The sequence below is a fragment of the Pezoporus flaviventris genome, unplaced genomic scaffold (genome assembly GCF_033815535.1).
Source record: "Pezoporus flaviventris isolate CSIRO_AGI_PZ_B2104156 unplaced genomic scaffold, CSIRO_AGI_Pfla_v1 ptg000001l, whole genome shotgun sequence".
NCBI lineage: Eukaryota > Metazoa > Chordata > Aves > Psittaciformes > Psittacidae > Pezoporus > Pezoporus flaviventris.
The window spans coordinates 42,467,903-42,493,189 of record NW_026892549.1 but is presented as its reverse complement, the minus strand read 5'-3'; the positions used below and the strand labels follow the sequence as shown (position 1 = coordinate 42,493,189).

Here is a 25,287-nt window from a genome sequence, read left to right as displayed (position 1 = left end):
TCCAAGAATGGATTATTAATTTTTACTTATTTCCACAGTGGCATCAGAGATTGATCTGGATGTTGCTCTCCAGACCTCTATTATTGCTAAAGCAGGTGAAGATGTGCAAACAATGATTCCATTCAAAGGCAGACCTCCTCCAACAGTCACATGGAGAAAGGGTGACAAGAATCTTGGGATCGATGAAAGATATATCATCCAGAACACAGAATCATCTACGCTACTTACTATTCCTCAAGTTACCCGAAATGATACAGGAAAATATGTTCTTACAATAGAAAATGGAGTTGGAGAAGCAAAATCCACATTTGTTAATGTAAAAGTACTTGACACGCCATCAGCCTGCCAGAAGCTGCAGCTTAAGCATGTTTCTCGTGGCACAGTTACACTGGTATGGGAACCACCTCTCATCAATGGTGGTTCTGAAATAACAAATTATGTTGTTGAAAAAAGAGATGCTACAAAGAGGGCCTGGTCAACTGTAACAACAAAGTGTTCTCATACTACCTTTAAGCTAACTAACCTGTCAGAGAAGACTGCATTCTTCTTCCGTGTTCTTGCTGAAAATGAAATTGGACTGGGTGAACCTTGTGAGACATCTGAACCAGTGAAAGCTGCAGACATACCTGGACCAGTAAAAGACCTAGCCATGAAAGATTCTACAAAGACTTCTGTTAAATTGCAGTGGAGCAAACCTGACTATGATGGTGGTAGCATTATATCAGACTATGTTATTGAAAAGAAACTGCAGGAAGAAAAAGAATGGACATATGCAGGCACAAGCAAAAGCTGTGAATTTGAAGTTGAAAAACTTAAGGAGCTCTCTGTCATGGAATTCAAGGTCTTTGCTAGAAATGAAAAAGGCAAAAGTGACGGTGTTACTGTTGGACCCATTACAGTGAAAGAACATATAATACCACCTGAAGCTGATCTTTCTGATATTCCTGGAGGTCAAGTTTCAGTGAGAATTGGACATAACCTGCTTATTGAATTGTCCTATAAAGGTAAACCTAAGCCATCAATGAGCTGGCTGAAAGACAACCTCCCTCTTAAAGAAACTGAACATCTTCGTTTCAAGAAAACTGAAAACAAAATAAGCTTAAGCATCAAGAATGCGAAAAAGGAGCATGGTGGCAAATATACTTTAATTCTTGACAATGTAGTCTGCAGAAAAACATTCACAATCACTGTCATTACTCTTGGGCCTCCATCTAAGCCAAAAGCACCTTTAAGACTAGATGAAATCAAAGCAGATAGTGTAGTTTTGTCATGGGAAGCTCCTGATGATGATGGTGGAGGAGAAATTACTGGCTACAGTATTGAGAAGAGAGAAACTTCACAAATGAACTGGAAATTGGTGTGTTCAAGTGCTGCAAGAACAACCTTCAAAGTACCAAACCTTGTTAAAGACACTGAATATCAGTTTAGAGTTCGTGCAGAAAACAGATATGGAGTGAGTCCACCTCTTGTCTCAGCAGATGTTGTGGCAAAGCATCAGTTTAGACCACCAGGTGCCCCAGGCAAGCCTGTTGTATACAACATAACCGCTGATGGAATGACCATATCTTGGGATGCTCCTGTTTATGATGGTGGCTCAGAGATTATTGGATACCATGTTGAAAAGAAGGAAAGAAACAGTATTTTGTGGCAAAAGGTTAATGTTGCATTAATATCTAGCAGAGAATACAGGATTACTGGACTGCTTGAGGGCCTGGATTACCAGTTCCAAGTATATGCTGAAAATGCTGCAGGTCTAAGCCGAGCTAGTGAGCCAAGCAAATTTACTTTGGCAGTCTCTCCAGTGGGTGAGTGAAAGATCAGTCCAAGAAAATGCTATCCTTGTAGAATATGGTGTGAGCAGTAATAAAATGAATTTTACTTATTTTCCTTTCAGACCCACCTGGTACTCCTGATTACATTGACGTCACCAGGGAAACAGTCACCCTTAAATGGACCCCACCGCTACGCGATGGAGGCAGTAAGATTGTGGCTTACAGCATTGAGAAACGGCAAGGAAGTGAAGACCGTTGGCTCAGATGTAACTTTACTGATGTCAGTGAATGCCAATATACAGTTACAGGACTCAGTTCAGGTGACCGATATGAATTCAGAGTGCTTGCAAGAAACGCTGTTGGTACAATCAGCCCGCCTTCACAGTCTTCAGGCTATATCATGACCAGAGATGAAAACAGTAAGCACCATTTCTTAATATACTTGTATTTGGGTACTGAAGCCAGCTAGAGTTTCTGGCTGTAGTGATGGGAAATGGGAGGTCAAGGGAGGTGGAATGTGTGACTGAGGTCCTTCCAGTCAACTCAGAACATTTCTGTTTGTACTCCAAGGTGGGAGTGTCTAAATTAAAGACACAAATCTGGCAGACATAGGTAATCAATTGCTGAAAGGCATGGCACTCTTTTTGTTGAATAAGCAGCAGTAGGAAAGTTGGAAAGAAATCATAAACTGTGCATCATATTCTGATGCACTGAATAATTTAGACATGAAAATGTGCCTCAGGTAACTTAGCATACTGTAACAGCATATATTAATGGTGTCTTTCAGCTTAATATGATGCACTTTGTGCATTAGGGGAAAAATAAGTTTACAGTTCATATAAAAACTGCTTTTTAGAGAATACCAGAAAGAATCCTATATATAACAATTTTTTATGATTAGTTGTCATGGTTTAAGCCCAGCCATAAATCAGAACCATGCAGTCTCTCTCTCACTCCCCCGCTTCCCCCCCGCCCCACTCCCAGAGGGATGGGGAGGAGAATCGAAAGAATGTAACTCCCACAGGTTGAGATAAGAACAGTCTAGTAAGGTATAACACAAACCACTACTGCTACCACCAATAATAATAATGATAAGGGAAATAGCAACGGAAGAGAATATAACCGCTCACCACCCACCGACCAATACCCCGCCCGACAGAGCAGTGATCTAACCCTGCCAGGTAACTGCCCCCAGTTTATACAGTGGGTATGATGTGCTGTGGTATGGAATACCTCTTTGGTCAGTTTGGGTCAGGTGCCCTGTCTCTGCTTCCTCCCGGCTTCCCCTCCTCCCTGGCAGAGCATGAGACTCACAAAGTCCTTCGTCAGAGTAAATGTTACTGAGCAACAACTAAAAACATCGGTGTTATCAGCGCTGTTTCCAGGCTGAAATTCAAAACCACAGCACTGCACCAGCTACTAAGAAGGAGAAAAATGACTGCTACTGCTGAACCCAGGACATTAGTACATTAAAAATATTATCAGGAAAAAGTACTTAGCTATATAGGAACTAAATTATATTTTCCTTTTTTAGTTGCTCCAACAATTGAATTTGGCCCTGAGCACTTTGAAGGCCTTACTGTTAAAGCTGGAGAGAGCATTAGACTTAAAGCTCTAATCAAAGGACGTCCAGTACCTAAAGTGACATGGTTTAAAGATGGTAAGGAGATTGAGAAAATAATGAATATAGAAATAACTACAGCTATTGGATATAGCACAATCTTCATCAGAGATGCTATCCGGGAACATCGTGGAGTGTACACAGTAGAAGCCAAAAATGCATCAGGCACTAAACGAGAAGATATTACCATCAGAGTACAAGGTACTGCACCAAACACTTTCAGCATGCTCTTTTAAAATAGTATCTTATTCTAAGTGTTAACAAATTGTAATTCTGAACCTTTAAAATTGCAGACACACCAGGAAAAGTTGGTGGACCAATACGATTCACAAACATTACTGGAGAGAAAGTCACGTTATGGTGGGAGCCTCCAGCTAATGATGGTTGCGCTTCTATCTCCCACTACATAATTGAAAAACGTGAAACTAGCAGGATTGCTTGGGCATTAGTTGAAGATAAATGTGAAGCTTGCAGCTACACAGCACTTAAATTAATTAAAGGAAATGAGTACCAGTTCCGTGTCTCTGCAGTGAACAAATTTGGAGTTGGCAGACCATTGGAGTCTGATCCAGTTACTGCACAAATACCTTATAGTAAGTCTCCACCTCATCTTCTAGAAATAACTGTGGAGTTGCCATTTTGTCTTTCTAATGACATTTTTCTCTCTTTAGCTATCCCTGATGCACCAGGAACTCCAGAGCCTACCAACGTAACAGGAGATAGTATCACACTCACTTGGACAAGACCAGCATCAGATGGCGGAAGCGAGATAAATGAGTATATTCTAGAAAGGAGAGAAAAGAAGAGCATGCGCTGGGTTAAAGTATCCAGTAAGAGGCCTATTACTGAGAACAGATACAGAGTAACAGGCCTAATGGAAGGCAATGAGTACGAGTTCCATGTCATGGCTGAAAACGCTGCAGGAGTTGGACCTCCAAGTGATGTTTCAAAACTGGTTAAATGTAGAGAACCAGTCAGCCCACCAAGTGCTCCTAATGTTGTCAAGGTGACAGATACATCAAAGACTAGTATAAGCTTGGAGTGGACCAAGCCAGTATTTGATGGAGGCATGGAAATAATTGGATATATCATTGAGATGTGCAAAGCTGATCTCGAATCATGGCAGAAGGTCAATGCAGAGACTGTTCTTGCTACTAAATATACTGTCATTGATTTGGAGGCAGGAGAACACTATAAATTCAGAGTTAGTGCTGTCAATGGTGCTGGCAAAGGAGAAAGTTGTGAAATTCCTGCTTCGGTCCAAACTGTGGACAGGCTTTCTGCACCTGAAATTGATATTGATGCAAACTTCAAGCAGACTCATATTGTAAGAGCAGGTGCAAGCATTCGTCTATTTATTGCCTTCTCTGGAAGACCTGTTCCTACTGCTGTGTGGTCCAAAGCAGATGCTAATCTCAGCTTGCGTGCTGACATTCAAACAACTGATTCATTCAGTACATTGACTGTGGAGGAATGCAATAGAAATGATTCTGGCAAGTATGTCTTTACTGTGGAAAACAACAGTGGAAGTAAGTCTATTACATTTACTGTCAAGGTTTTGGACACACCTGGTCCACCTGGTCCTATTACGTTTAAAGATGTGACTCGAGGATCTATAACTTTAATGTGGGATGCTCCTGTTCTGGATGGAGGTTCACGTATCCATCACTACATTGTGGAAAAACGAGAAGCAAGCCGTCGTAGCTGGCAAGTGGTGAGTTCAAAATGCACTCGACAAATCTTTAAGGTCACCGATCTGTCAGAAGGCGTGCCATATTTCTACCGAGTGTCAGCAGAAAATGAATACGGTGTAGGTGAACCCTGTGAATTAACAGAACCAGTTGTAGCCACAGAAGAACCTGCTCCACCTAAGAGACTAGATATTGTTGATACAACCAAATCTTCTGTAGTTTTAGCTTGGCTTAAACCTGATCATGATGGTGGTAGCCGTGTTACTGGATACCTTCTCGAAATGAAACAAAAAGGATCTGACTCATGGATTGCAGCTGGGCAAACTAAACAACTTACTTTCACTGTTGAAGGCCTTGTGGAGAACACTGAATATGAGTTCCGGGTCAAGGCAAGAAATGATGCTGGCTACAGTGCACCGAGAGAAGCTTTCTCTTCTGTTATTATTAAGGAGCCACAGATTGAACCAACAGCAGATCTCAGTGAAATAAGCAGACAGCTCATAACATGCAAGGCTGGAAGCACCTTTACTATTGACATACCCATCAGTGGGCGCCCAGCTCCAAAAGTGACATGGAAACTTGAGGAGATGCGGCTGAAGGAAACTGAGAGAGTGACTATCAAGACAACAAAAGACAGAACCACACTGACTGTAAAGGACAGTATGAGAGGTGACTCTGGTAAATACTACCTCACACTTGAAAACACTGCTGGTGTGAAAACATTCGCTGTCACAGTGGTAGTCATAGGAAGGCCAGGTCCCGTCACTGGCCCAATTGAAATATCATCTGTCTCTGCTGAATCCTGTGTGTTGACCTGGAAAGAACCTGAAGATGATGGTGGCAGTGAGATTACAAACTACATTGTAGAAAAACGTGAATCTGGCACAACAGCATGGCAGCTGGTAAATTCCAGTGTGAAGCGTACACAAGTCAAAGTCGCTCATCTCACAAAATACCAGGAGTACAGTTTTCGAGTAAGCTCAGAAAACAGATTTGGTGTTAGCAAACCCCTTGAATCAAAAACGATAGTTGCTGAGCATCCATTCGGTAAGTGAAACATTTCAAAATCTGTCCTTTTCCTCTGACTGAAGTATTTGTAACAACTAACATTTTCCTCCCCTCTCCATCATTTTTTTTTTTTTTTTTTAGTCCCACCAAGCCCACCTTCTAGGCCAGAAGTCTATTCTGTGTCTGCAACTGCCATGGCCATTCGCTGGGAGGAGCCCTATCATGATGGTGGCAGCAAAGTCATTGGATATTGGGTTGAAAAGAAGGAACGCAACACTATCCTTTGGGTGAAGGAGAACAAAGTGCCATGCTGTGAATGCAACTACAAAGTCATGGGATTGGTGGAAGGCCTAGAATATCAATTCAGAACATATGCTTTAAATGCTGCAGGTGTTAGCAAAGCTAGTGAAGCTTCTAGACCTGTAGTGGCTCAAAATCCAGTTGGTAAGTATTACTTTTAGGGTTATGTTGTTATTTAAGCTAAAATAGAATTCCATTTCTCACTTTTCTGTTTTGCTCCTCCAGATCCACCAGGGAGACCAGAAGTAACAGACGTCACCAGATCTACAGTGTCACTGAGCTGGTCAGCACCCCTTTATGATGGTGGAAGCAAAATTATCGGATATATTATAGAGCGCAAACCATATAATGAATCTGGTGATGGACGCTGGCTGAAATGCAATTATACCATTGTCTCAGAAAACTCTTTTACGGTGACAGCTCTTAGTGAAGATGAAGCATACGAATTCCGTGTACTAGCAAAGAATGCTGCTGGTGTGATTAGCAAAGGATCTGAATCGACTGGTGCTGTCATTTGCAGAGATGAATACTGTAAGATATATTCACTTGGGACAATTAAAACGATAATGTTCTATTTTTAGTACTGTCATGTAATTTGTTTTAATCTCCTTTTCCTTATGACAGCACCACCAAAGGCTGAACTTGATGCCAGACTGCAGGGAGAAGTTGTGACCATCAGGGCTGGATCAGATCTTGTTCTCGATGCAGCCATTGGTGGGAAACCAGAACCAAAAGTCTTCTGGTCCAAAGGTGATAGGGAATTGGATCTATGTGAAAAGATATCTCTGCAATATACCAGCAAACGAGCCATCGCAATTATCAAGTTCTGTGACAGAAGTGACAGTGGAAAATATACTCTAACAGTTAAAAATGCCAGTGGGATGAAACAAATTTCTGTAATTGTTAAAGTGCTTGGTATGTATCCCATAATTAATATTTATACTTAGTATACTAAAAGCCCACGTTCTTTTAAATAAAAGTGAGATGCTTTTCCTTAGCTGTTAACAGCAATACTTACTTTCATCTCTACCCAGATTCACCAGGGCCATGCGCAGGCAAAATCACAGTTAGCAGAGTAACAGAAGAGAAATGTACTCTGGCATGGAACATTCCTGAGGAAGACGGAGGAGCACAAATCACTCACTATATTGTAGAAAGGCGTGAAACCAGCAGACTTCATTGGGTTATTGTTGAGGCTGAATGCCAGACTTTATCATATGTGGTAACAAAACTTATTAAAAATAATGAATACATCTTCCGTGTGAGAGCTGTCAATAAATATGGACCAGGTGTTCCACTTGAAACAGAACCTGTGATTGCCAGGAATGCTTTCAGTGAGTATTAGTACCTTCCATTCTATGTGAGAATTTGTGGAATATTTCTCACAGTTAAAAAATTTGTTAAATAATAATTATTTTTTCAACCTCTTTTTTTTAAAAAAAAAACAAAACAGCTATCCCATCACAGCCTGGTGCTCCTGAAGAAGTGAGTGTTGGCAAAGAACATATCATTATTCAGTGGACAAAACCAGAATCTGATGGTGGCAATGAGATTAAGGACTATCTTGTCGACAAACGTGAAAGGAAAAGTCTGCGCTGGACACGGGTGAACAGAGATTACACAGTTTATGATACCAGACTGAAAGTCACGGGTCTTATGGAAGGCAGCCAGTACCAGTTCCGTGTCACTGCAGTGAATGCTGCTGGGAACAGTGAGCCTAGTGAAGCTTCGCAATACATGCTATGTAAAGAACCATCGTGTAAGTTACCACATTTAAAACATATTTACTTATAATAATGGAACATAAAACCACATTGACTCTTTGACTAGATATCCAAAACCACATATGATCTCACTGAACTAGTTAGAATTAAACTAATAAACTTAAAAGCAGTTATAGCTAATTTTAAATGCATTTAGCTGTTTAGAAATTGATTTTTACTGTAACATGTTTCCTGCACCAATGTAAAATGCATTTTCTTTTTTTTCACAGATACTCCTGCACAACCTTCAGCTCCAAGAGTCGTGGATACTACTAAGCACAGCATAAGTTTAGCATGGTCAAAGCCCACATATGACGGTGGTGCTGACATCTTAGGCTATGTTCTTGAAATGAAAGAAGAAGGTACTGAACAGTGGTATCGACCACATACAACTGCCACTCTGAGGAATGCTGAGTTCACTGTGACTGGTCTTAAAACAAGCCAGAAATACCAATTTAGAGTTGCTGCTACAAATGTGAATGGTATGAGTGAATTCAGTGAATCATCAGCAGAAATAGAACCTGTGGAAAGAATAGGTAATTTGAAAACAATGTATATTTTAAGAAATAATTATATTTTCCTTTAGAACTTCTAAAAGATTAATTAATTCCATATTTCTTACACTCTTCATCAGAAATACCTGAACTTGAACTTGCTGAGGACCTGAAGAAGACAGTCACAGTCAGAGCTGGTGGTTCCCTGCGCCTAATGGTCTCTGTATCTGGCAGACCTGCTCCTGTAATCACATGGAGCAAGCAGGGTGTTGACCTTGTAAGTCGAGCTATTATTGATACTACAGACAGCTACACTCTTCTTGTTGTGGATAAAGTTAATCGGTATGATGCTGGAAAGTACGTCATTGAGGCTGAAAATCAATCAGGAAAAAAATCTGCAACTATTTCTGTAAGAGTGTATGGTAAGTACTGTTACAATTGTATATGGGCATTTCATCACTCATAGTGCACATTGCTCAAGAATCATTCATTTCCAAAAGAAGTTTAAATATCATGAAAATGCTTGGGAAGTCAGAGAAACAATCTAATCCAAAGGGAAATGCATAGTTTCTAAAGCTGTGCTAGTTTATAAATCAAATGCCAGAGCTGGGTTTCTTTTTATGCAGAAGCAGTGACTGTAAAAGGAAAGAATCCAAAAGGAAGAAAAAAATCTGTTTTTTTTTTGTTGTTTGTTTGTTTTAGATACACCTGGTCCGCCAGCTTCAGTGAGAATTAAAGAAGTATCAAAAGATTCTGTGACACTTACTTGGGATATTCCAACCATTGATGGTGGAGCCCCAGTCAACAATTACATAATTGAGAAACGTGAAGCTTCCATGAGAGCTTACAAGACTGTCACTACCAAATGCAGCAAGACATTTTATAGAGTTACTGGACTTCTAGAAGGAGCTTTGTATTATTTCAGAGTACTACCAGAAAATATTTATGGCATTGGTGAACCTTGTGAAACATCTGATGCAGTACTAGTATCCGATGTCCCCATGGTACCACAAAAACTTGAAGTGATTGACACCACTAAATCAACTGTTACTCTTGCATGGGAGAAACCATCCCATGATGGTGGCAGCAGGTTGACTGGCTATGTTATTGAGGCCAGCAAAGCTGGAACAGAAAGATGGTTGAAGGTAGTGACACTGAAGCCTACTGTCTACGAGCATACAATTATCTCTCTCAATGAAGGTGAACAGTATTTGTTCAGGGTCAGAGCACAGAATCAGAAGGGAGTGTCAGAACCACGAGAGATTGTCACAGCAGTGACAGTACAAGACCAAAAAGGTAGGTATCTACTGTTAAAAAAAACCACCAAAAAACCAGGGTGAAGCTTATATGAAATAAATGTAATATTTATAAAATGGATGTTTAAATTCTCATTATTTTCTTTTCTAAGTTCTACCAACAATTGACTTCTCTGGAATACCTCAGAAGACAATTCATGTACCTGCTGGCAAGCCCATTGAATTAGCTATTCCAATTGAAGGACGACCACCTCCAGCTGCATCTTGGTTCTTTGCTGGTTCTAAATTAAAAGAATCAGAACGCATCAAAGTGGAGACTGCTGCAAAAATGACTAAATTAACTGTGCGTGAGACCACCATACATGACACTGGAGAGTATACACTTGAACTAAAGAACACAACTGGAACAGTTACAGATACGATAAAGGTTATAATCCTCGGTAAGGGTTTATGAAAATAATTGTCCATGCTCTTACTCCATCTGAACTTTGTTACATCAGCAATATGATTCCTTTTCTCCACTTTTCTAGACAAACCTGGACCACCTGTTGGACCTATCCGAATTGATGAAGTTGATGCAAATTATGTAACCATTTCCTGGGAGCCACCTGAACTAGATGGGGGAGCTACCCTGAGTGGCTATGTGGTAGAGCAGCGTGATGCTCACCGTCCTGGATGGCTGCCAGTTTCAGAGTCAGTAACCAGGACAACGTTTAAGTTCACAAGACTTGTTGAAGGTGCAGAATACGTGTTCCGCGTGGCTGCTACAAACCGCTTTGGAATTGGATCTTACCTGCAGTCTGAAATTATAGAATGCAAGAGCAGAATCCGTAAGTCTGACTTCGCTTATTTTCTATCTTTAAAAATAAAAATATGTATTTAAATGGGCTTCTATATCCATGCATAGATATTTTTTTTCTAGATGTTACTGTTTCTTTTGCCAGATAGATAAAATGGTACATTATGATGAACAGTATTCTTCTTATCTTTCCTGGGAAGAAAAAAAAGATATCCGTAAATCTATATAGATTTTATAAATGCACAGAACCTGGATGATAAACTTGAATTTTCTGCCCAGGTCTACCATTAGCCTTGAAAAATTTCTTTACCCTGTTACAGAAAACAATACTTCACTGACCTATTTTGTAAAGTACTTTGATATCTGCTGATAAAATGATTTTGATAGGACATCAATATTACACTGTCATTCACAGTATGTTGCATATCGTTAATGTGTAGAATCATTTGATGCTTTCTTCAGTAATCCTGTGTTATGTTTTTACAGGTATTCCTGGTCCTCCTGGCACTCCAGAAGTGTTTGATATCTCTAGAGATGGCATGACATTAACTTGGTATCCTCCAGAAGATGATGGTGACTCACAGATTACTGGCTATATTGTGGAACGCAAAGAAGTTAGAGCAGATAGATGGATCCGTGTAAATAAAGTTCCAGTCACTATGACTCGTTACCGCTCCACTGGCTTGGTTGAAGGATTAGAATACGAACACCGAGTCACTGCAATCAATGCCAGAGGCACTGGGAAACCCAGCCGTCCTTCTAAGTCTGCTGTTGCCAGAGATCCAATTGGTAAGTGATTTTCTACATAGATTAAGCACACTCTGGCAGAAGGGAATGATACTAGTAAAAGTTACTCTTTTTTTTTTTTCCCCCTAATTTGGAAATTTATCTGTATTAACAAATCAGATTCTGACTGGAGAAGACCAAGAAAATATTAGTAAAAAACTTTCATTCTAAGTTTTCCTGCATAAATCCAATAGATGTAATACAGATCGTATGTTGCAAGTTAGCATTTGTTGCATCTTTTAAACATTCATTAACAAGATCCCACTCTCCCATCTGATCTTCTCTTATAGCTCCTCCAGGTAAACCACAGAATCCAAGAGTAACTGATACTACAAGAACATCTGTCTCCCTGGCTTGGAGTCCACCAGAAGATGAAGGTGGTTCTAAAGTTACTGGCTACTTAATTGAGATGCAGAAGGTTGATCAATTTGAATGGACCAAATGCAATACCACACCAACCAAGATTCGTGAATACACCTTAACACATTTACCTCAGGGTGCAGAGTACAGATTCCGTGTACTAGCCTGTAATGCTGGTGGACCAGGAGAACCTGCTGATGTGCCAGGAACTGTCAAAATAACAGAAATGCTTGGTAAGACACTTCAAGTCTTAACTCTCATTGAAATTTGTCCTAAAAAAATCTTTGCCTAAGCAGGCATGATTTCATCTGGAAAACAGACGTAGCATGAGATGTTATTTTTGTTTGGTTTTTTTTATAGAATATCCTGACTATGAACTTGATGAAAAATACCAGGAAGGTCTCATGGTGAGACAAGGTGGAGTTATCAGGCTTACAATACCCATTAAAGGTAAACCCATCCCAATATGCAAATGGACTAAAGAAGGACATGACATCAGCAAGAGGGCCATGATTGCGACTTCTGACACTCACACAGAACTTGTGATCAAAGATGCAGAAAGAGAAGACTCAGGCACCTATGATTTGGCACTTGAAAACAAGTGTGGCAAAAAAGCTGTGTATATTAAAGTCAGAGTGATTGGCATTCCAAATCCACCAGAAGGGCCACTTGAGTATGATGATATACAAGCTCGTTCCGTCAGAGTTAGCTGGAGACCTCCCACAGATGATGGTGGTGCTGATATCCTAGGTTACATTGTTGAGAGACGAGAAGTACCGAAGACTGCCTGGTACACTGTTGACTCTAGAGTGAAAGGGACATCACTAGTGGTGAAAGGGCTAAAAGAAAATGTGGAATATCACTTCCGTGTTTCTGCTGAAAACCATTTTGGTATTAGCAAATCTCTCAAATCTGAAGAACCAGCAGTGCCAAAGACACCTCTAAGTAAGTCCCCTTTTATATACTTTTAAAAATGATTTTTAATTACTACATTGTGGTTCTAAAAGTGAAATAGTATATGCAAATGCTTTTTATTCTATGGCATTATTATTTCTATTATTTTTGTTACAATTACAAACAGATCCTCCAGAGCCTCCAAACAACCCACCTGAAGTGCTTGATGTTACAAAGAGTTCTGTCAACTTGTCCTGGGCCAGACCTAAAGATGATGGTGGTTCCCGTGTAACTGGCTACTACATTGAACGTAAAGAGACATCTACAGAAAAATGGGTCCGGCATAATAAAACACAGATTACCACTACAATGTACACAGTCACAGGACTTGTTCCAGATGCTGAATATCAATTCCGTATCATTGCTCAAAATGACATTGGTGAAAGTGAAGCAAGTCCTCCTTCTGAACCAGTTGTATGCAAGGATCCATTTGGTAAGAAAATGTTTGCATTAACAGATCTTCTGAAGAGCAGCTTAGTGACCTTTAAAGAGGAATTTATTTTCTGTATCTTACTTTTTAGACAAACCAAGCCAGCCTGGAGAAATTGAGATCACTTCTATATTAAAGGACAGCATTACATTAGAATGGGAAAGACCTGAAAGTGATGGTGGCAAAGAGATCCTTGGCTATTGGGTTGAATATCGCCAGTCTGGAGAAAGCACCTGGAAAAAATGCAATAAAGAACGCATCAAGGACAGGCAGTTTACAGTAGGAGGTTTACTCGAGGCTACAGAATATGAGTTCCGTGTTTTTGCAGAAAATCAGACTGGCCTCAGCAGACCTCGAAGGACTGCTATGGCAGTGAAAACTAAATTAACATGTAAGCAAAACCATATTGTCTTATTTCCTGTGATGTTGTGATTTGCTGTGTCATAAACCACAGTGCTGCTGCACTTAACAAGCTGCCTATTTATTTTACATGCTATTTGCCCACAAAGCACAGTCTTTCTAGTATATGACACACAAGTGTAAATGAAAAGTAATTCCCAGTAATACAGTAATAGAGGAAAATTTCATAGTAATCTTAATTATTTTAAAATTTTCTTTGTTGTAGCTGGAGAAGCACCCGCCATCAAAAAAGAAATGCAGGATGTTACAACTAAACTGGGTGAAGCAGCTCAGCTGACATGCCAGATTGTTGGGAGACCTTTGCCTGATATTAAATGGTATCGCTTTGGCAAAGAACTGGTGCAAAGCCGAAAATACAAAATGTCATCTGATGGTCGCAATCATACTCTGACAGTAATGACAGATGAACAGGAGGATGAAGGTCTCTACACCTGTATGGCTACTAATGATGTTGGGGAAATTGAAACTAGTGGCAAGCTATTATTGCAGGCTCCTCCTCAGTTCCACCCTGGCTTCCCGTTGAAAGAGAAGTACTATGCAGGTGCAGGTGGCACCCTCCGCCTTCATGTTGTGTATATTGGCCGACCAGTACCAGCAATAACTTGGTTCCACGGCAACAAACCTTTGAGAGGATCAGAAACAGTTACTATTGAGAACACAGAGCATTATACTCATCTTGCGATTAAGAATGTCCAGCACAAGGCTCATGCTGGGAAATACAAAGTGCAACTCAGTAACACATTTGGAACTGTTGACACAGTACTTAATGTGGAAATACAAGGTAATTAATTTTATTTTCAGTATTTTTGTGGAGTATTTTCTCAAATATTTACTGGCAAAATAACTGAAAATTACATGCTTTTTCTTTTACAGATAAGCCAGATAAACCAGTAGGGCCAATTGTTATAGAGTCTATACTGAAGAATTCTGTGGTGATAAGCTGGCAACCACCGGAGGATGATGGAGGTGCTATGATAACCAGTTATATCATAGAGAAACGTGAAGCCAAGGAAGGAGCAGAATGGCAACTTGTATCTTCAAGCATTTCAGGCACAACCTGTAGAATTATTAACCTAACTGAAAATGCAGGCTATTATTTCCGTGTTTCTGCTCAGAACACATATGGCATTAGTGAAGCACTGGAGGTTTCATCAGTTGTTGTTATGAAGCCTCCATTTGGTAAGTAGATGACAAAATATCAGTTTCTGTGTGCCCCTCTAATTACAAAGGTAAGCTCACTTTTGTTTTTGCACTTTTTCATTCTTTACAGAAAAACCAGGACCACCAGGTCAGCCAGCAGTAAGTGCTGTCACAAAGGATTCTTGTGTTGTCTCATGGAAGCCACCTGCAAGTGATGGCGGTGCAAAGATTAGAACTTACTATCTCGAGAAGCGTGAGAAAAAACAGAACAAGTGGATTTCTGTTACAACAGATGAAATTCGTGAAACAGTCTATTCTGTGAAAGACCTTATTGAAGGTCTGGAATACGAGTTCCGCGTCAAATGTGAAAATCTTGGCGGTGAAAGTGAGTGGAGTGAGGTATCACAACCAGTCACTCCAAAATCTGATGTACCAATTAAAGCTCCACATTTCAAGGAAGAACTAAGGAATTTAAATGTGAAATTCCAAGCTAATGCCACATTTGTCTGCAAAGTCACTGGTCATCCTAAACCAATTGTCAAGTGGTACAGACAGGGCAAAGAAATCATGCCAGATGGTGAAAAGATCAAGATACAGGAATTCAAGGGTGGATATCACCAGCTAGTTATCACAAATGTAACAGATGATGATGCCACAGTATATCAAGTTAGAGCTACCAACCAAGGAGGATCTGTGTCTGGGACTGCCTCTTTGGATGTTGAAGGTGAATGAAGGGTCTCTATTCCTAAGTGAAAACTTTATTAAGCTTTGAATATTTAGACTGCTGGTGCTCTTCTCATGTGCTTTTGGTCATGTGTTGTTTTTTCTTTCTCTTTCTATTCCAGTTCCTGCAAAGATTCACTTGCCCAAAAATCTGGAAGGCATGGGAGCTGTTCATGCCCTCCGAGGGGAAGTAGTGAGCATCAAGATTCCATTCAGTGGCAAGCCAACCCCTGTGATCACATGGCAGAAGGGACAAGACCTCATTGATACTAATGGACACTACCAAGTCATTGTTACGCGATCATTCACATCTCTTGTTTTCCCAAATGGTGTTGACAGAAAAGATGCAGGGTTTTACATTGTTTGTGCCAAAAATAGATTTGGAATCGACCAAAAAACAGTTGAATTAGATGTAGCTGATGTGCCTGATCCACCAAGAGGTTTGAAGGTAACTGACATTTCAAGGGACTCGGTTAATTTAACCTGGAATGAACCAGCTACTGATGGTGGAAGCAGAATCATAAACTACATTATTGAGAAACGTGCTACAACAGCAGAGCAATGGATTCGTGTTGCACAGGCTCGTGATACACGGTACACAGTGGTGAACCTGTTTGGCAAAACCACCTACCAGTTCCGTGTAATTGCAGAAAACAAGTTTGGCCAAAGCCAGCCTTCTGAACCTACTGATCCAATTATAACAAAAGAAGATAAGACCAGGGTAACGAACTATGATGAAGAAGTTGATGAGACCAGGGAAGTCACCACAGATAAAGCAGCTCACTATTCTACAAAGGAACTCTATAACAGATACATGATTGCAGAAGAGCTTGGACGTGGGCAGTTTGGCATTGTACACCGCTGTGTTGAAGCGGTTTCAAAGAAGACTTACCTGGCTAAGTTTGTCAAAGTAAAGGGTGCTGACCAAGTTTTGGTAAAGAAAGAAATTTCCATTCTTAACATTGCTAGGCACCGAAATATCCTGTATCTTCATGAATCATTTGAGAGCCTAGAAGAATTGGTCATGATCTTTGAATTCATTTCTGGAGTTGACATCTTTGAAAGAATCAGCACAGCTTCATTTGAACTTAATGAAAGAGAAATAGTAAGTTATGTACGCCAGGTCTGCGATGCACTAGAATTTTTGCATCGCCATACCATTGGACATTTTGATATTAAGCCAGACAACATTATTTATGTCACAAGAAGAAGCTCTGCAGTTAAAATTGTTGAATTTGGTCAAGCCAGACAACTGAAGCCTGGAGACAGCTTTAGGCTCCAGTTCACCTCTCCTGAATATTATGCACCTGAAGTACATCATCATGATTTAGTCAGTACAGCCACTGACATGTGGTCAGTTGGTGCTCTAACATACATACTTCTCAGTGGCATCAATCCTTTCATTGCTGAAACAAACCAACAAGTTATTGAAAATATTCTGAATGCTGAATACAACTTTGATGATGAAGCATTCAAAGACATAAGCATTGAGGCCATGGACTTTATCGATCGCCTACTAGTAAAGGAAAGAAAAGCTCGGATGACAGCTGCTGAAGCGCTTAATCATGTATGGCTAAAACAGCAAACAGAAAAGACCAGCACTAAAGTCATCAAGACCTTGAGGCACAGGCGTTACTACCAAACTCTAGTAAAGAAGGAGTGGAATACAGTTGTTTCAGTAGCCCGTATTTCCTGTGGAGGTGCAATTAGATCTCAGAAAGGCATAACAGTGGCTAAAGTTAAAGTTGCACCAATAGACATTGGTCCCAGCACTGGGCAGATAAAGCATGCTGTTGTGGAAGAAGGAGGGCATGCCAAATATGTATGTAGGATTGAAAATTATGATCAGTCCACACAAGTCACATGGTACTTTGGTATGAGGCAATTAGAAAGCAATGAGAAATATGAAATCAAATATGAAGAAGGTGTGGCAACTATGTATGTCAAAGATGTCTCTAAATCTGATGATGGTACCTACAGATGCAAGGTAGTAAATGACTATGGAGAAGACAGCTCTTACGCAGAACTTTTTGTTAAAGGTGTGAGAGAAATTTCTGAGCACTACAGATGCAGAACTGTTAGGAAAGTGAAACGACGGGTTGATACTATGAGACTATTAGAACGTCCACCAGAATTCACCTTGCCTTTGTACAACCGTACTGCATACATTGGAGAAAATGTCAGGTTTGGAGTAACTATAACAGTTCACCCAGAACCTCGCGTAACCTGGTTCAAATCAGGCCAGAAAATCAAACCTGGTGATGATGATAGGAAGTATACTTTTGAATCAGATAAAGGTCTTTATCAACTCGTGATCAATAATGTCACTGAAGAGGATGATGCTGAATACAGTATTGTGGCACGCAATAAGTATGGTGAAGACAGCTGCAAAGCTAAGCTGACTGTGATTCCACATCCACCTCCAGCAGATGCCACACTAAGGCCAATGTTTAAAAGACTGCTGGCAAACGCTGAATGTCAAGAAGGCCAAAATGTCAGTTTTGAGATCAGGGTATCTGGTGTACCAAAACCAACTCTGAAATGGGAGAAAGATGGTCAACCTCTATCCTTTGGTCCTAACTTTGATATAATTCATGAAGGTTTAGATTATTATGCTTTGCATATCAGAGATACTTTACCTGAAGACAGTGGTTATTACAGAGTTACTGCCACAAACAGTGCTGGATCTACAAGCTGCCAGGCTTATCTAAAAGTTGAACGCCTGAAATATGTCAAGCGTGAGTATAAGTCTGAAGAAGAGCGGGAAAAGCATGTACAAAGGCAAATTGACAAGACCTTACGAATGGCAGAGATCCTTTCTGGTGCTGAAGCTGTTCCACTGACACAAACTGCACAAGAGGCTCTCAGAGAAGCTGCTATCTTATATAAACCAGCTGTTAGCACTAAGACTGTCAAAGGTGAATATGAAATTAAGAAAGAAGAAAAGAAGGAAGAAAGAAAACTTCGTATGCCCTATGAGGTCCCAGAGCCTCGCAAACATGCGCGCACTACTCTTGAGGAAGATCAGAACATTAAACACTTTGTGCCTCTGTCAGACATGAAGTGGTACAAGAGACTGCGAGACCAGTTCGAAATGCCAGGAAAAATTGAGAGAACTGTTCAGAAACGCCAGAAACGCATACGTCTTTCCAGGTGGGAGCAATTTTATGTGATGCCACTGCCACGTGTTTCTGATCAATATAAGCCTAAATGGCGCATACCAAAGCTAACACAAGATGATTTGGAAATTGTGAGACCAGCACGTCGGCATATCCCGTCTCCAGACTACGAGTATTACTATAGACCAAGAAGGCGATCACTTGGTGACTTGTCTGATGAAGAATTACTCCTGCCTATTGATGACTATTTAGCCATGAAAAGAACTGAAGAGGAAAGACTGCGCCTTGAAGAAGAGCTAGAGTTAGGCTTTTCTGCTTCCCCTCCAAGCAGAAGCCCTCCACGCTTTGAACTTTCTTCCCTTCGCTACTCTACTGAAACAGCACAGGTCAGTTCAGAGGAAGAAAGAAAAAGACAGCTGAGGTACTCAAGCTATCACATCCCAACTAAAGCTGAGACCAGTGCTAGCTATGCAGAGCTTCGTCAACGTCACGACAGGGCTGCCTACAGACCACCTAAACAAAAGCAAAGGATAATGGCTGAAAGAGAGGATGAAGAATTGCTCCGTCCTGTTGGCACTGCTCAACGACTCTCTGAATACAGGAGTGAGCTTGAATACATGGCAGAAGAGGAAAAGAGCAGACTCAGAAGAAGGAGGGAAAGAGAAATAACTGAGATTACATCAGAAGAAGAAGAAGAAATAGAAATGGTGCAACAGGTTCACAGGGAATTTTCACCTCCCTCTAGATTACTAAGGAGGAGAAGATCTCTTTCTCCAACTTACATTGAGTTGATGCGTCCTGTATCTGAATTAATACGGCCTCGCTCACGGCCTCCTGAAGAAAGTGAGAGGAGATCCCCGACACCAGAGAGAACTCGACCACGTTCACCTAGCCCAGTTTCTAGTGAAAGATCACTCTCTCGGTTTGAGAGGATGGCACGATTTGATATCTTTTCCAGATATGAGTCCATGAAATCTGCTTTGAAAACTCAGAAAACTATGGAAAGGAAATACGAAGTATTTACTCAACAGCCTTTCACCCTTGACCATGCTCCTCGCATTACCCTGAGAATGCGCTCACACCGCGTACCCTGTGGCCATAATACCAGGTTCATTCTAAATGTCCAGTCAAAACCAACTGCTGAAGTGAAGTGGTACCATAATGGTATTGAGCTCCAGCAGAGCAGTAAGATACATTTTACTAATACCAGTGGTGTATTAACTCTGGAGATTCTTGACTGCCACATTGACGACAGTGGAACATACCGGGCTGTATGCACAAACTACAAAGGGGAATGCTCTGATTATGCAACACTAGATGTTACTGGAGGAGATTACATTACATACTCTTCCCAGCGGAGAGATGAGGAAGTACCAAGGTCAATTTTACCTGACTTGACAAAAACAGAGGCATATGCAGTCTCCTCATTTAAGAAAGCAACTGCTACAGAAGCAAGTTCCTCAGTAAGAGAGGTTAAATCAGAAATGTCAGCAACAAGAGAATCACTCTTATCATATGAACACTATGCTGCTTCTGAAGAAAAACTCACAGCAGCTGAAGAAAAGTCATTGGAGGAAAGGACTGTACACAAGGCATTTAAAAGCACTCTACCTGCAACAATTCTTACAAAACCACGGTCAATCACAGTTTCTGAAGGGGAGACTGCAAGATTTTCCTGTGATGTCGATGGTGAACCAGCACCAATAATAACATGGTTCCGTGCAGGTCAACCCATTGTTTCTTCAAGGCGCTTCCAAGTAACACGAACACAGTACAAGTCTACTTTTGAAATTACTTCTGTCCAGATGTCCGATGAGGGAAGTTACACTGTTGTGGTGGAAAACGCCGAAGGAAGGCAGGAAGCACATTTCACTTTGACTATTCAAAGAACAAAAATTCCTGAAAAAGCTATTGCAGCACCTCCAACAGTCAAATCTCCCGAGCCTCGTGTAAAGTCTCCAGAACTAGTTAAGTCTCCGAAACGAGTAAAATCTCCTGAACCCATCAGCAGCCCCCCAAAAGCAAAGTCACCACCTGCAGACAAAACAGTACCAGCAGAGAAAGTACAATTACCAACTGCCTCTTCACCAAAGATAAAACAGCATCTGAAAGCAGAAACTCTTGGAGATGAGGTGAAGTTATCCTGTGCAGTTGAAAGCAGTGTTTTAAGTGTCAGAGAAGTGGCTTGGTATAAGGATGGCAAAAAACTAAAAGAAGACCATCATTTCAAGTTTCATTATGCAGCAGATGGCACCTATGAGCTCAAAATCCATGATCTCATGGAATCTGATAAAGGAGAATACACCTGTGAAATTACTGGGGAAGGAGGTGTTTCGAAAACTAACTTCCAGTTTACTGGCCAAGTATTTAAAAATATCCACTCCCAAGTAAGAGGTGTATCTGAAACTCACAAATCAGTTCAGAAAGAAAATGAGTTGCTTACAGTTTCTTCCCAGAAGAAATCAGCAGTGGCAACTGAAGAAAAAGCAGCCATTGAAGAAGTCATTAAGAAGTCAATTGTTACTGAAGATGTCAAACAACTGAAAGCAGAAATTAAAGCATCTTCAACTAAAATGACAGTGTCCGAAGGGCAGAAAGTGACATTGAAAGCCAACATTCCTGGTGCCTCTGAAGTAAAATGGATGCTGAATGGAATGGAGCTGAGAAATTCAGATGATTACAGATATGGTGTTTCTGGAAGTGATCACACACTAACTATCAAAAAGGCTAGTAGTAAAGATGAAGGTATCCTCACCTGTGAGGGCAAGACTGACGAAGGCATAATTAAATGCCAGTACGTTCTGACCTTCTCTAAGGAGCGATCCAACGAGCCAGCATTTATCATGCAGCCTAAGTCTCAAAATGTCAATGAAGGACAAGATGTATTGTTCACCTGTGAAGTTTCTGGGGATCCTTCTCCTGAAATTGAGTGGTTTAAGAATAATCAACCTGTAAGTATTTATTTAATATATCTACTAGAAAAATTAGAATTATTCATAAAACTGATCCTAATGAAAGCGTTCTTTTCCCCTCCACAGATTGCTGTTTCATCACACATCAGAGTAACGCGCTCTAAAAACATATATTCTCTTGAGATTCAAAATGCAGCAGTAAGTGACACCGGAAAATACACAGTCAAAGCAAAAAATTACCATGGGCAGTGTTCTGCTACAGCATCTTTGACTGTACTCCGTAAGTTCATTCTATGGGTCTTATGTTCAGACTAATCACAACTTTTTGCTGTCATGTGTCTACAAAAATTACTTATGATAAACAACACAGGTAATGTTGATTTAGGTATCTTAATGATTTCCTATTTATTTTGTATATTATCTACACAGAACTAAAACAGCATTAGAAATCTATAACATCCACAGAGGAGCACACAGATGTTCTATTACATCAACAAATGCATGTTAACGGAAGGCTATGAGCGTTTGTTCTAGGATGATTGTGTTAAGCCCTTGGTGCTGGCAATTACTCTTTCCTCATTCACTGACAGAACCTGTTCCAATAAAACGAAACAATTGCAGAGTTAAATTTTATGGTAATGTAACTGAACTGGGTTTAGCGTTTTATTTGCTGCACCATATCCCAGTTCCTAGCACCAAGGAGTTGCTATGATTTGCTTGTATGACTGTGCTTGGGTTTGGAGGAAAGCTGCAGTGATTGAGCTTTTTTGTTGCCTTTCATAGCTTCAGAGCAGTGCAGTGAAATACAGACTTTTTCTATATCATGCTTGTAAGAACTTGAACAATTTCCACAAACATGGACTGAACACACACAAATTCTCAATGTCTAATTCTAGTAATGGTTCTAACAGGAAATGCTCTGTGATAAACTGTTTCTTCATAAGCATGTTCTTCCTTCAAGCTTATACATCCTAGTAACTGTCCCATTTCCTACTTACCTATTTCAGTTATAAAATACTCTTTGCGATTTCGGCATCTTGAATCAAATTCTGTAAATAATACTATACTCCACTGCAGTTTTCCATGGAAAGCAAACTATGCTGTCTCTTCATTTCTGTAAAATTAACCATATAGAACTGCATGACTTTGTTAACATGACATTATTGGTTTTTCCTTCTGTCTTTGCAATGCTCCTCAGCTCTAATTGAAGAACCACCAAAAGAGGTAGTATTGAAGACAAGTGGCGACGCAAGCATGCACGAAAGTTTTTCTTCTCAGTCCTTTCAAATGGCTTCTTCTAAACAAGAGGCTTCATTCAGCAGTTTCAGCAGTAGCAGCATGACTGAAATGAAATTTGCCAGCATGTCTGCCAAAAGCATGTCCTCCATGAAAGAATCCTTTGTAGAGATGAGCTCCAGCAGTATTATGGGGAAATCTAGCATGGCTCAACTGGAGAGTTCAACTAGTAAAATGCTTAAATCAGGTCTGAGAGGTGAGCAATACAATTACTAGTAGATTTAGTGCTTCAGATATCCTGAAGTAGTCCTCAGAATAGACTTGCTGCATGGCCTAGTGGAAAGACTGACTTGGTATTTCTTCTCCTGTTTTGTAAAGGAGTACCACCCAAAATTGAAGCTCTTCCATCTGATATCAGCATTGATGAAGGAAAAGTTCTCACAGTATCTTGTGCCTTTTCGGGTGAACCAGCTCCTGAAATAACATGGTACTGCGGAGGGAGAAAAATTGCTAGTCAGGACCAGCAAGGCAGATTCCACATTGAAACAAGTGAAGATCTAACCACCCTGATCATCATGGATGTCCAGAAGAACGACGGTGGACTTTATACCCTGAATTTAGCAAATGAATTTGGTACCGATTCTGCCACTGTGAATATTAATATTCGATCAATTTAGAAAGCTTGATCTGTATAATTTACACTTGTCTTTTTACAAGTGATTCATATATGGACTGAAATATCTGATCTGTAAATATAAAAAAAAAATATTTTTGTACCTACCTGAATGAGACAAAGTCCAGAGCTATACATTATGACTTATAGTCATTATTGACCTAAGAATTTTAAACACTTTTTTTTCACTGACATGTACATACTGTATATAGCCGAAGTTAACGGTTATGAAGTTTTGTACCATTTATTTTATGACATTTTGAAACGTAACTTTTGGAACTAACAGTTGGCAGGAGAAAGTTTCCTAGCAAACGACTACCCTGCTCAACATTTAACTAATTTTTGCGCCTCAACTCATTGTTGATGTCTAAGAATGCCTCAACAGGTAGAGAGGCTCCCTGTTGAAGATTACCTACACCTAACAGATGATACTGTGCATAGTATTTCATACATGCACAAATATATATGTTGAATCAGAAATGTAAGGCATTGGTGATGTTTGCAATTACCCTCCTGTAAGCATTACTTTAATGTTTTACGTTGGATCTGATTAAGTCATAATTTCCATACCTGACTGACTATTTTTGGACAAAGTGCAAGCGGCCAGCACTTTGTTCACCCACCATCTGTGTACTGTTTCTGACACACTGACTGCCTGAATAGCTTTAGAAAAGTAACATCACCTGGCCATCCCCTTAATCAACAAAGCTATTGAGGTACTCAAGTGCAGCAGCAGTACCCTCTCGGAGGTTCGTAGGATGCAGTGATTGAGCGTGTGGTAGTATTAGACATCCTGTAGTCACTCCAGGGCAACTAAGCAATGAACCACAGTTTGAAAACAAACTGTTGTTACAACAACAAATATCCTGAGCACTTCAGTTTGCTTTAGTTTTCCTAATGTAGTAATAAATCTTGTTAGCTGTTGAACCTCCTTGAGATAGACTTGTTCATTTGAAATAAAGCATGCTTTCTGCACCATATTTCCTGCAAGTCCTTGGTTTTTATTTACTATGCTCCGTTTTTCCAGTTCCTGTACTACACTACAAGTTGCTGAAAGAAAATACAAGATAGCAGTACAGTTCTCCAGTGCAAACTAGGTAGCTAACTAGCTGTTGAAAATCCAGCCATCTATCAGAAACAGCCTGGCCACCACACGGAAGCCAGACTCAAAAAAATGTCAGACTAAGTTTCCATCATGGGCTTTTCATCAATGAAGGATAATTTCTAGCACATTCCTAAACATTATGCTGTTCTTATTATCCCTCTGTTCAGTGAATTTACAGGCCTTTCATTACATCCCGTATACATAAATTGCAAATCTCTCTTCTTTATAGCTGGTCTCTGCTGAAAGTGGTTTAAAAAAACTGCCTCCCGGAAACCTATTGCCTCCTTTTTTTGGCAGCTACAACTAGTACAGACCAATGACCCTAACTGCCCTGACCTAGAAGTTCTCACCTACCACAGGTGATGAAGGGTACATGCCCCATCAGTTCTCCATCCCTCAAGTCAGCTGACATACCTAGAGAAGCAAAGCCTGTTTTTGCATTCCTGGAAGGGAATCACAAATCCCATGAAGGCAGGGCACAATTTTGGTTATCTATGGGAAGAGTATCAAGTTCAAAGGAGCAACTCTGCTTCTAGAATTCATTCTGGTTAGTAGGAAAAGCTTGGGAGCAAATACACCCACAGCAATGCAACACTGCTTCAGGAGCTGCAAAATCCTCTTAAGTAGAGCAGGAGCGTTAGTTAGCAACACTATGCATATCACTGTGACTCCCAGCATGCTACTACTACTAAAATACCCTCAAGTTTGTCAGAAGTAGTAAAGCA

The 25,287-nt window shown here is 40.3% G+C and overlaps 1 protein-coding gene and 1 long non-coding RNA gene across 4 annotated transcripts in view; one reads left to right on the top strand and one right to left on the bottom strand.

The window, feature by feature from the left end:
- TTN (titin) overlaps positions 1-24,437 on the top strand; it is a 253,359-nt gene extending 228,922 nt beyond the window's left edge. For all 3 annotated transcript variants that reach the window (XM_061454518.1, XM_061454513.1, XM_061454512.1), the window contains 27 exons: positions 39-1,805; positions 1,895-2,191; positions 3,307-3,594; positions 3,687-3,986; positions 4,065-6,131; positions 6,234-6,536; positions 6,618-6,923; positions 7,017-7,307; positions 7,427-7,726; positions 7,846-8,151; positions 8,386-8,691; positions 8,790-9,071; positions 9,352-9,945; positions 10,058-10,345; positions 10,436-10,735; positions 11,191-11,493; positions 11,781-12,083; positions 12,211-12,795; positions 12,932-13,237; positions 13,326-13,625; positions 13,860-14,435; positions 14,528-14,833; positions 14,925-15,518; positions 15,640-21,587; positions 21,675-21,828; positions 22,747-23,040; positions 23,163-24,437. In XM_061454518.1, coding sequence (XP_061310502.1) covers positions 39-1,805; positions 1,895-2,191; positions 3,307-3,594; positions 3,687-3,986; positions 4,065-6,131; positions 6,234-6,536; positions 6,618-6,923; positions 7,017-7,307; positions 7,427-7,726; positions 7,846-8,151; positions 8,386-8,691; positions 8,790-9,071; positions 9,352-9,945; positions 10,058-10,345; positions 10,436-10,735; positions 11,191-11,493; positions 11,781-12,083; positions 12,211-12,795; positions 12,932-13,237; positions 13,326-13,625; positions 13,860-14,435; positions 14,528-14,833; positions 14,925-15,518; positions 15,640-21,587; positions 21,675-21,828; positions 22,747-23,040; positions 23,163-23,461 — 17,963 coding nt within the window. In that variant the 3' untranslated portion in view covers positions 23,462-24,437. The remainder of the gene's footprint in view (positions 1-38; positions 1,806-1,894; positions 2,192-3,306; positions 3,595-3,686; positions 3,987-4,064; positions 6,132-6,233; positions 6,537-6,617; positions 6,924-7,016; positions 7,308-7,426; positions 7,727-7,845; positions 8,152-8,385; positions 8,692-8,789; positions 9,072-9,351; positions 9,946-10,057; positions 10,346-10,435; positions 10,736-11,190; positions 11,494-11,780; positions 12,084-12,210; positions 12,796-12,931; positions 13,238-13,325; positions 13,626-13,859; positions 14,436-14,527; positions 14,834-14,924; positions 15,519-15,639; positions 21,588-21,674; positions 21,829-22,746; positions 23,041-23,162) is intronic.
- LOC133269863 (uncharacterized) lies at positions 13,346-22,753 on the bottom strand. The gene is made up of 2 exons (XR_009743577.1): positions 22,547-22,753; positions 13,346-13,467 (listed from the first exon to the last, which is right to left on the bottom strand). It is a non-coding gene; the product is annotated as an uncharacterized LOC133269863 (long non-coding RNA).
- Positions 24,438-25,287: the final 850 nt, after the last annotated feature.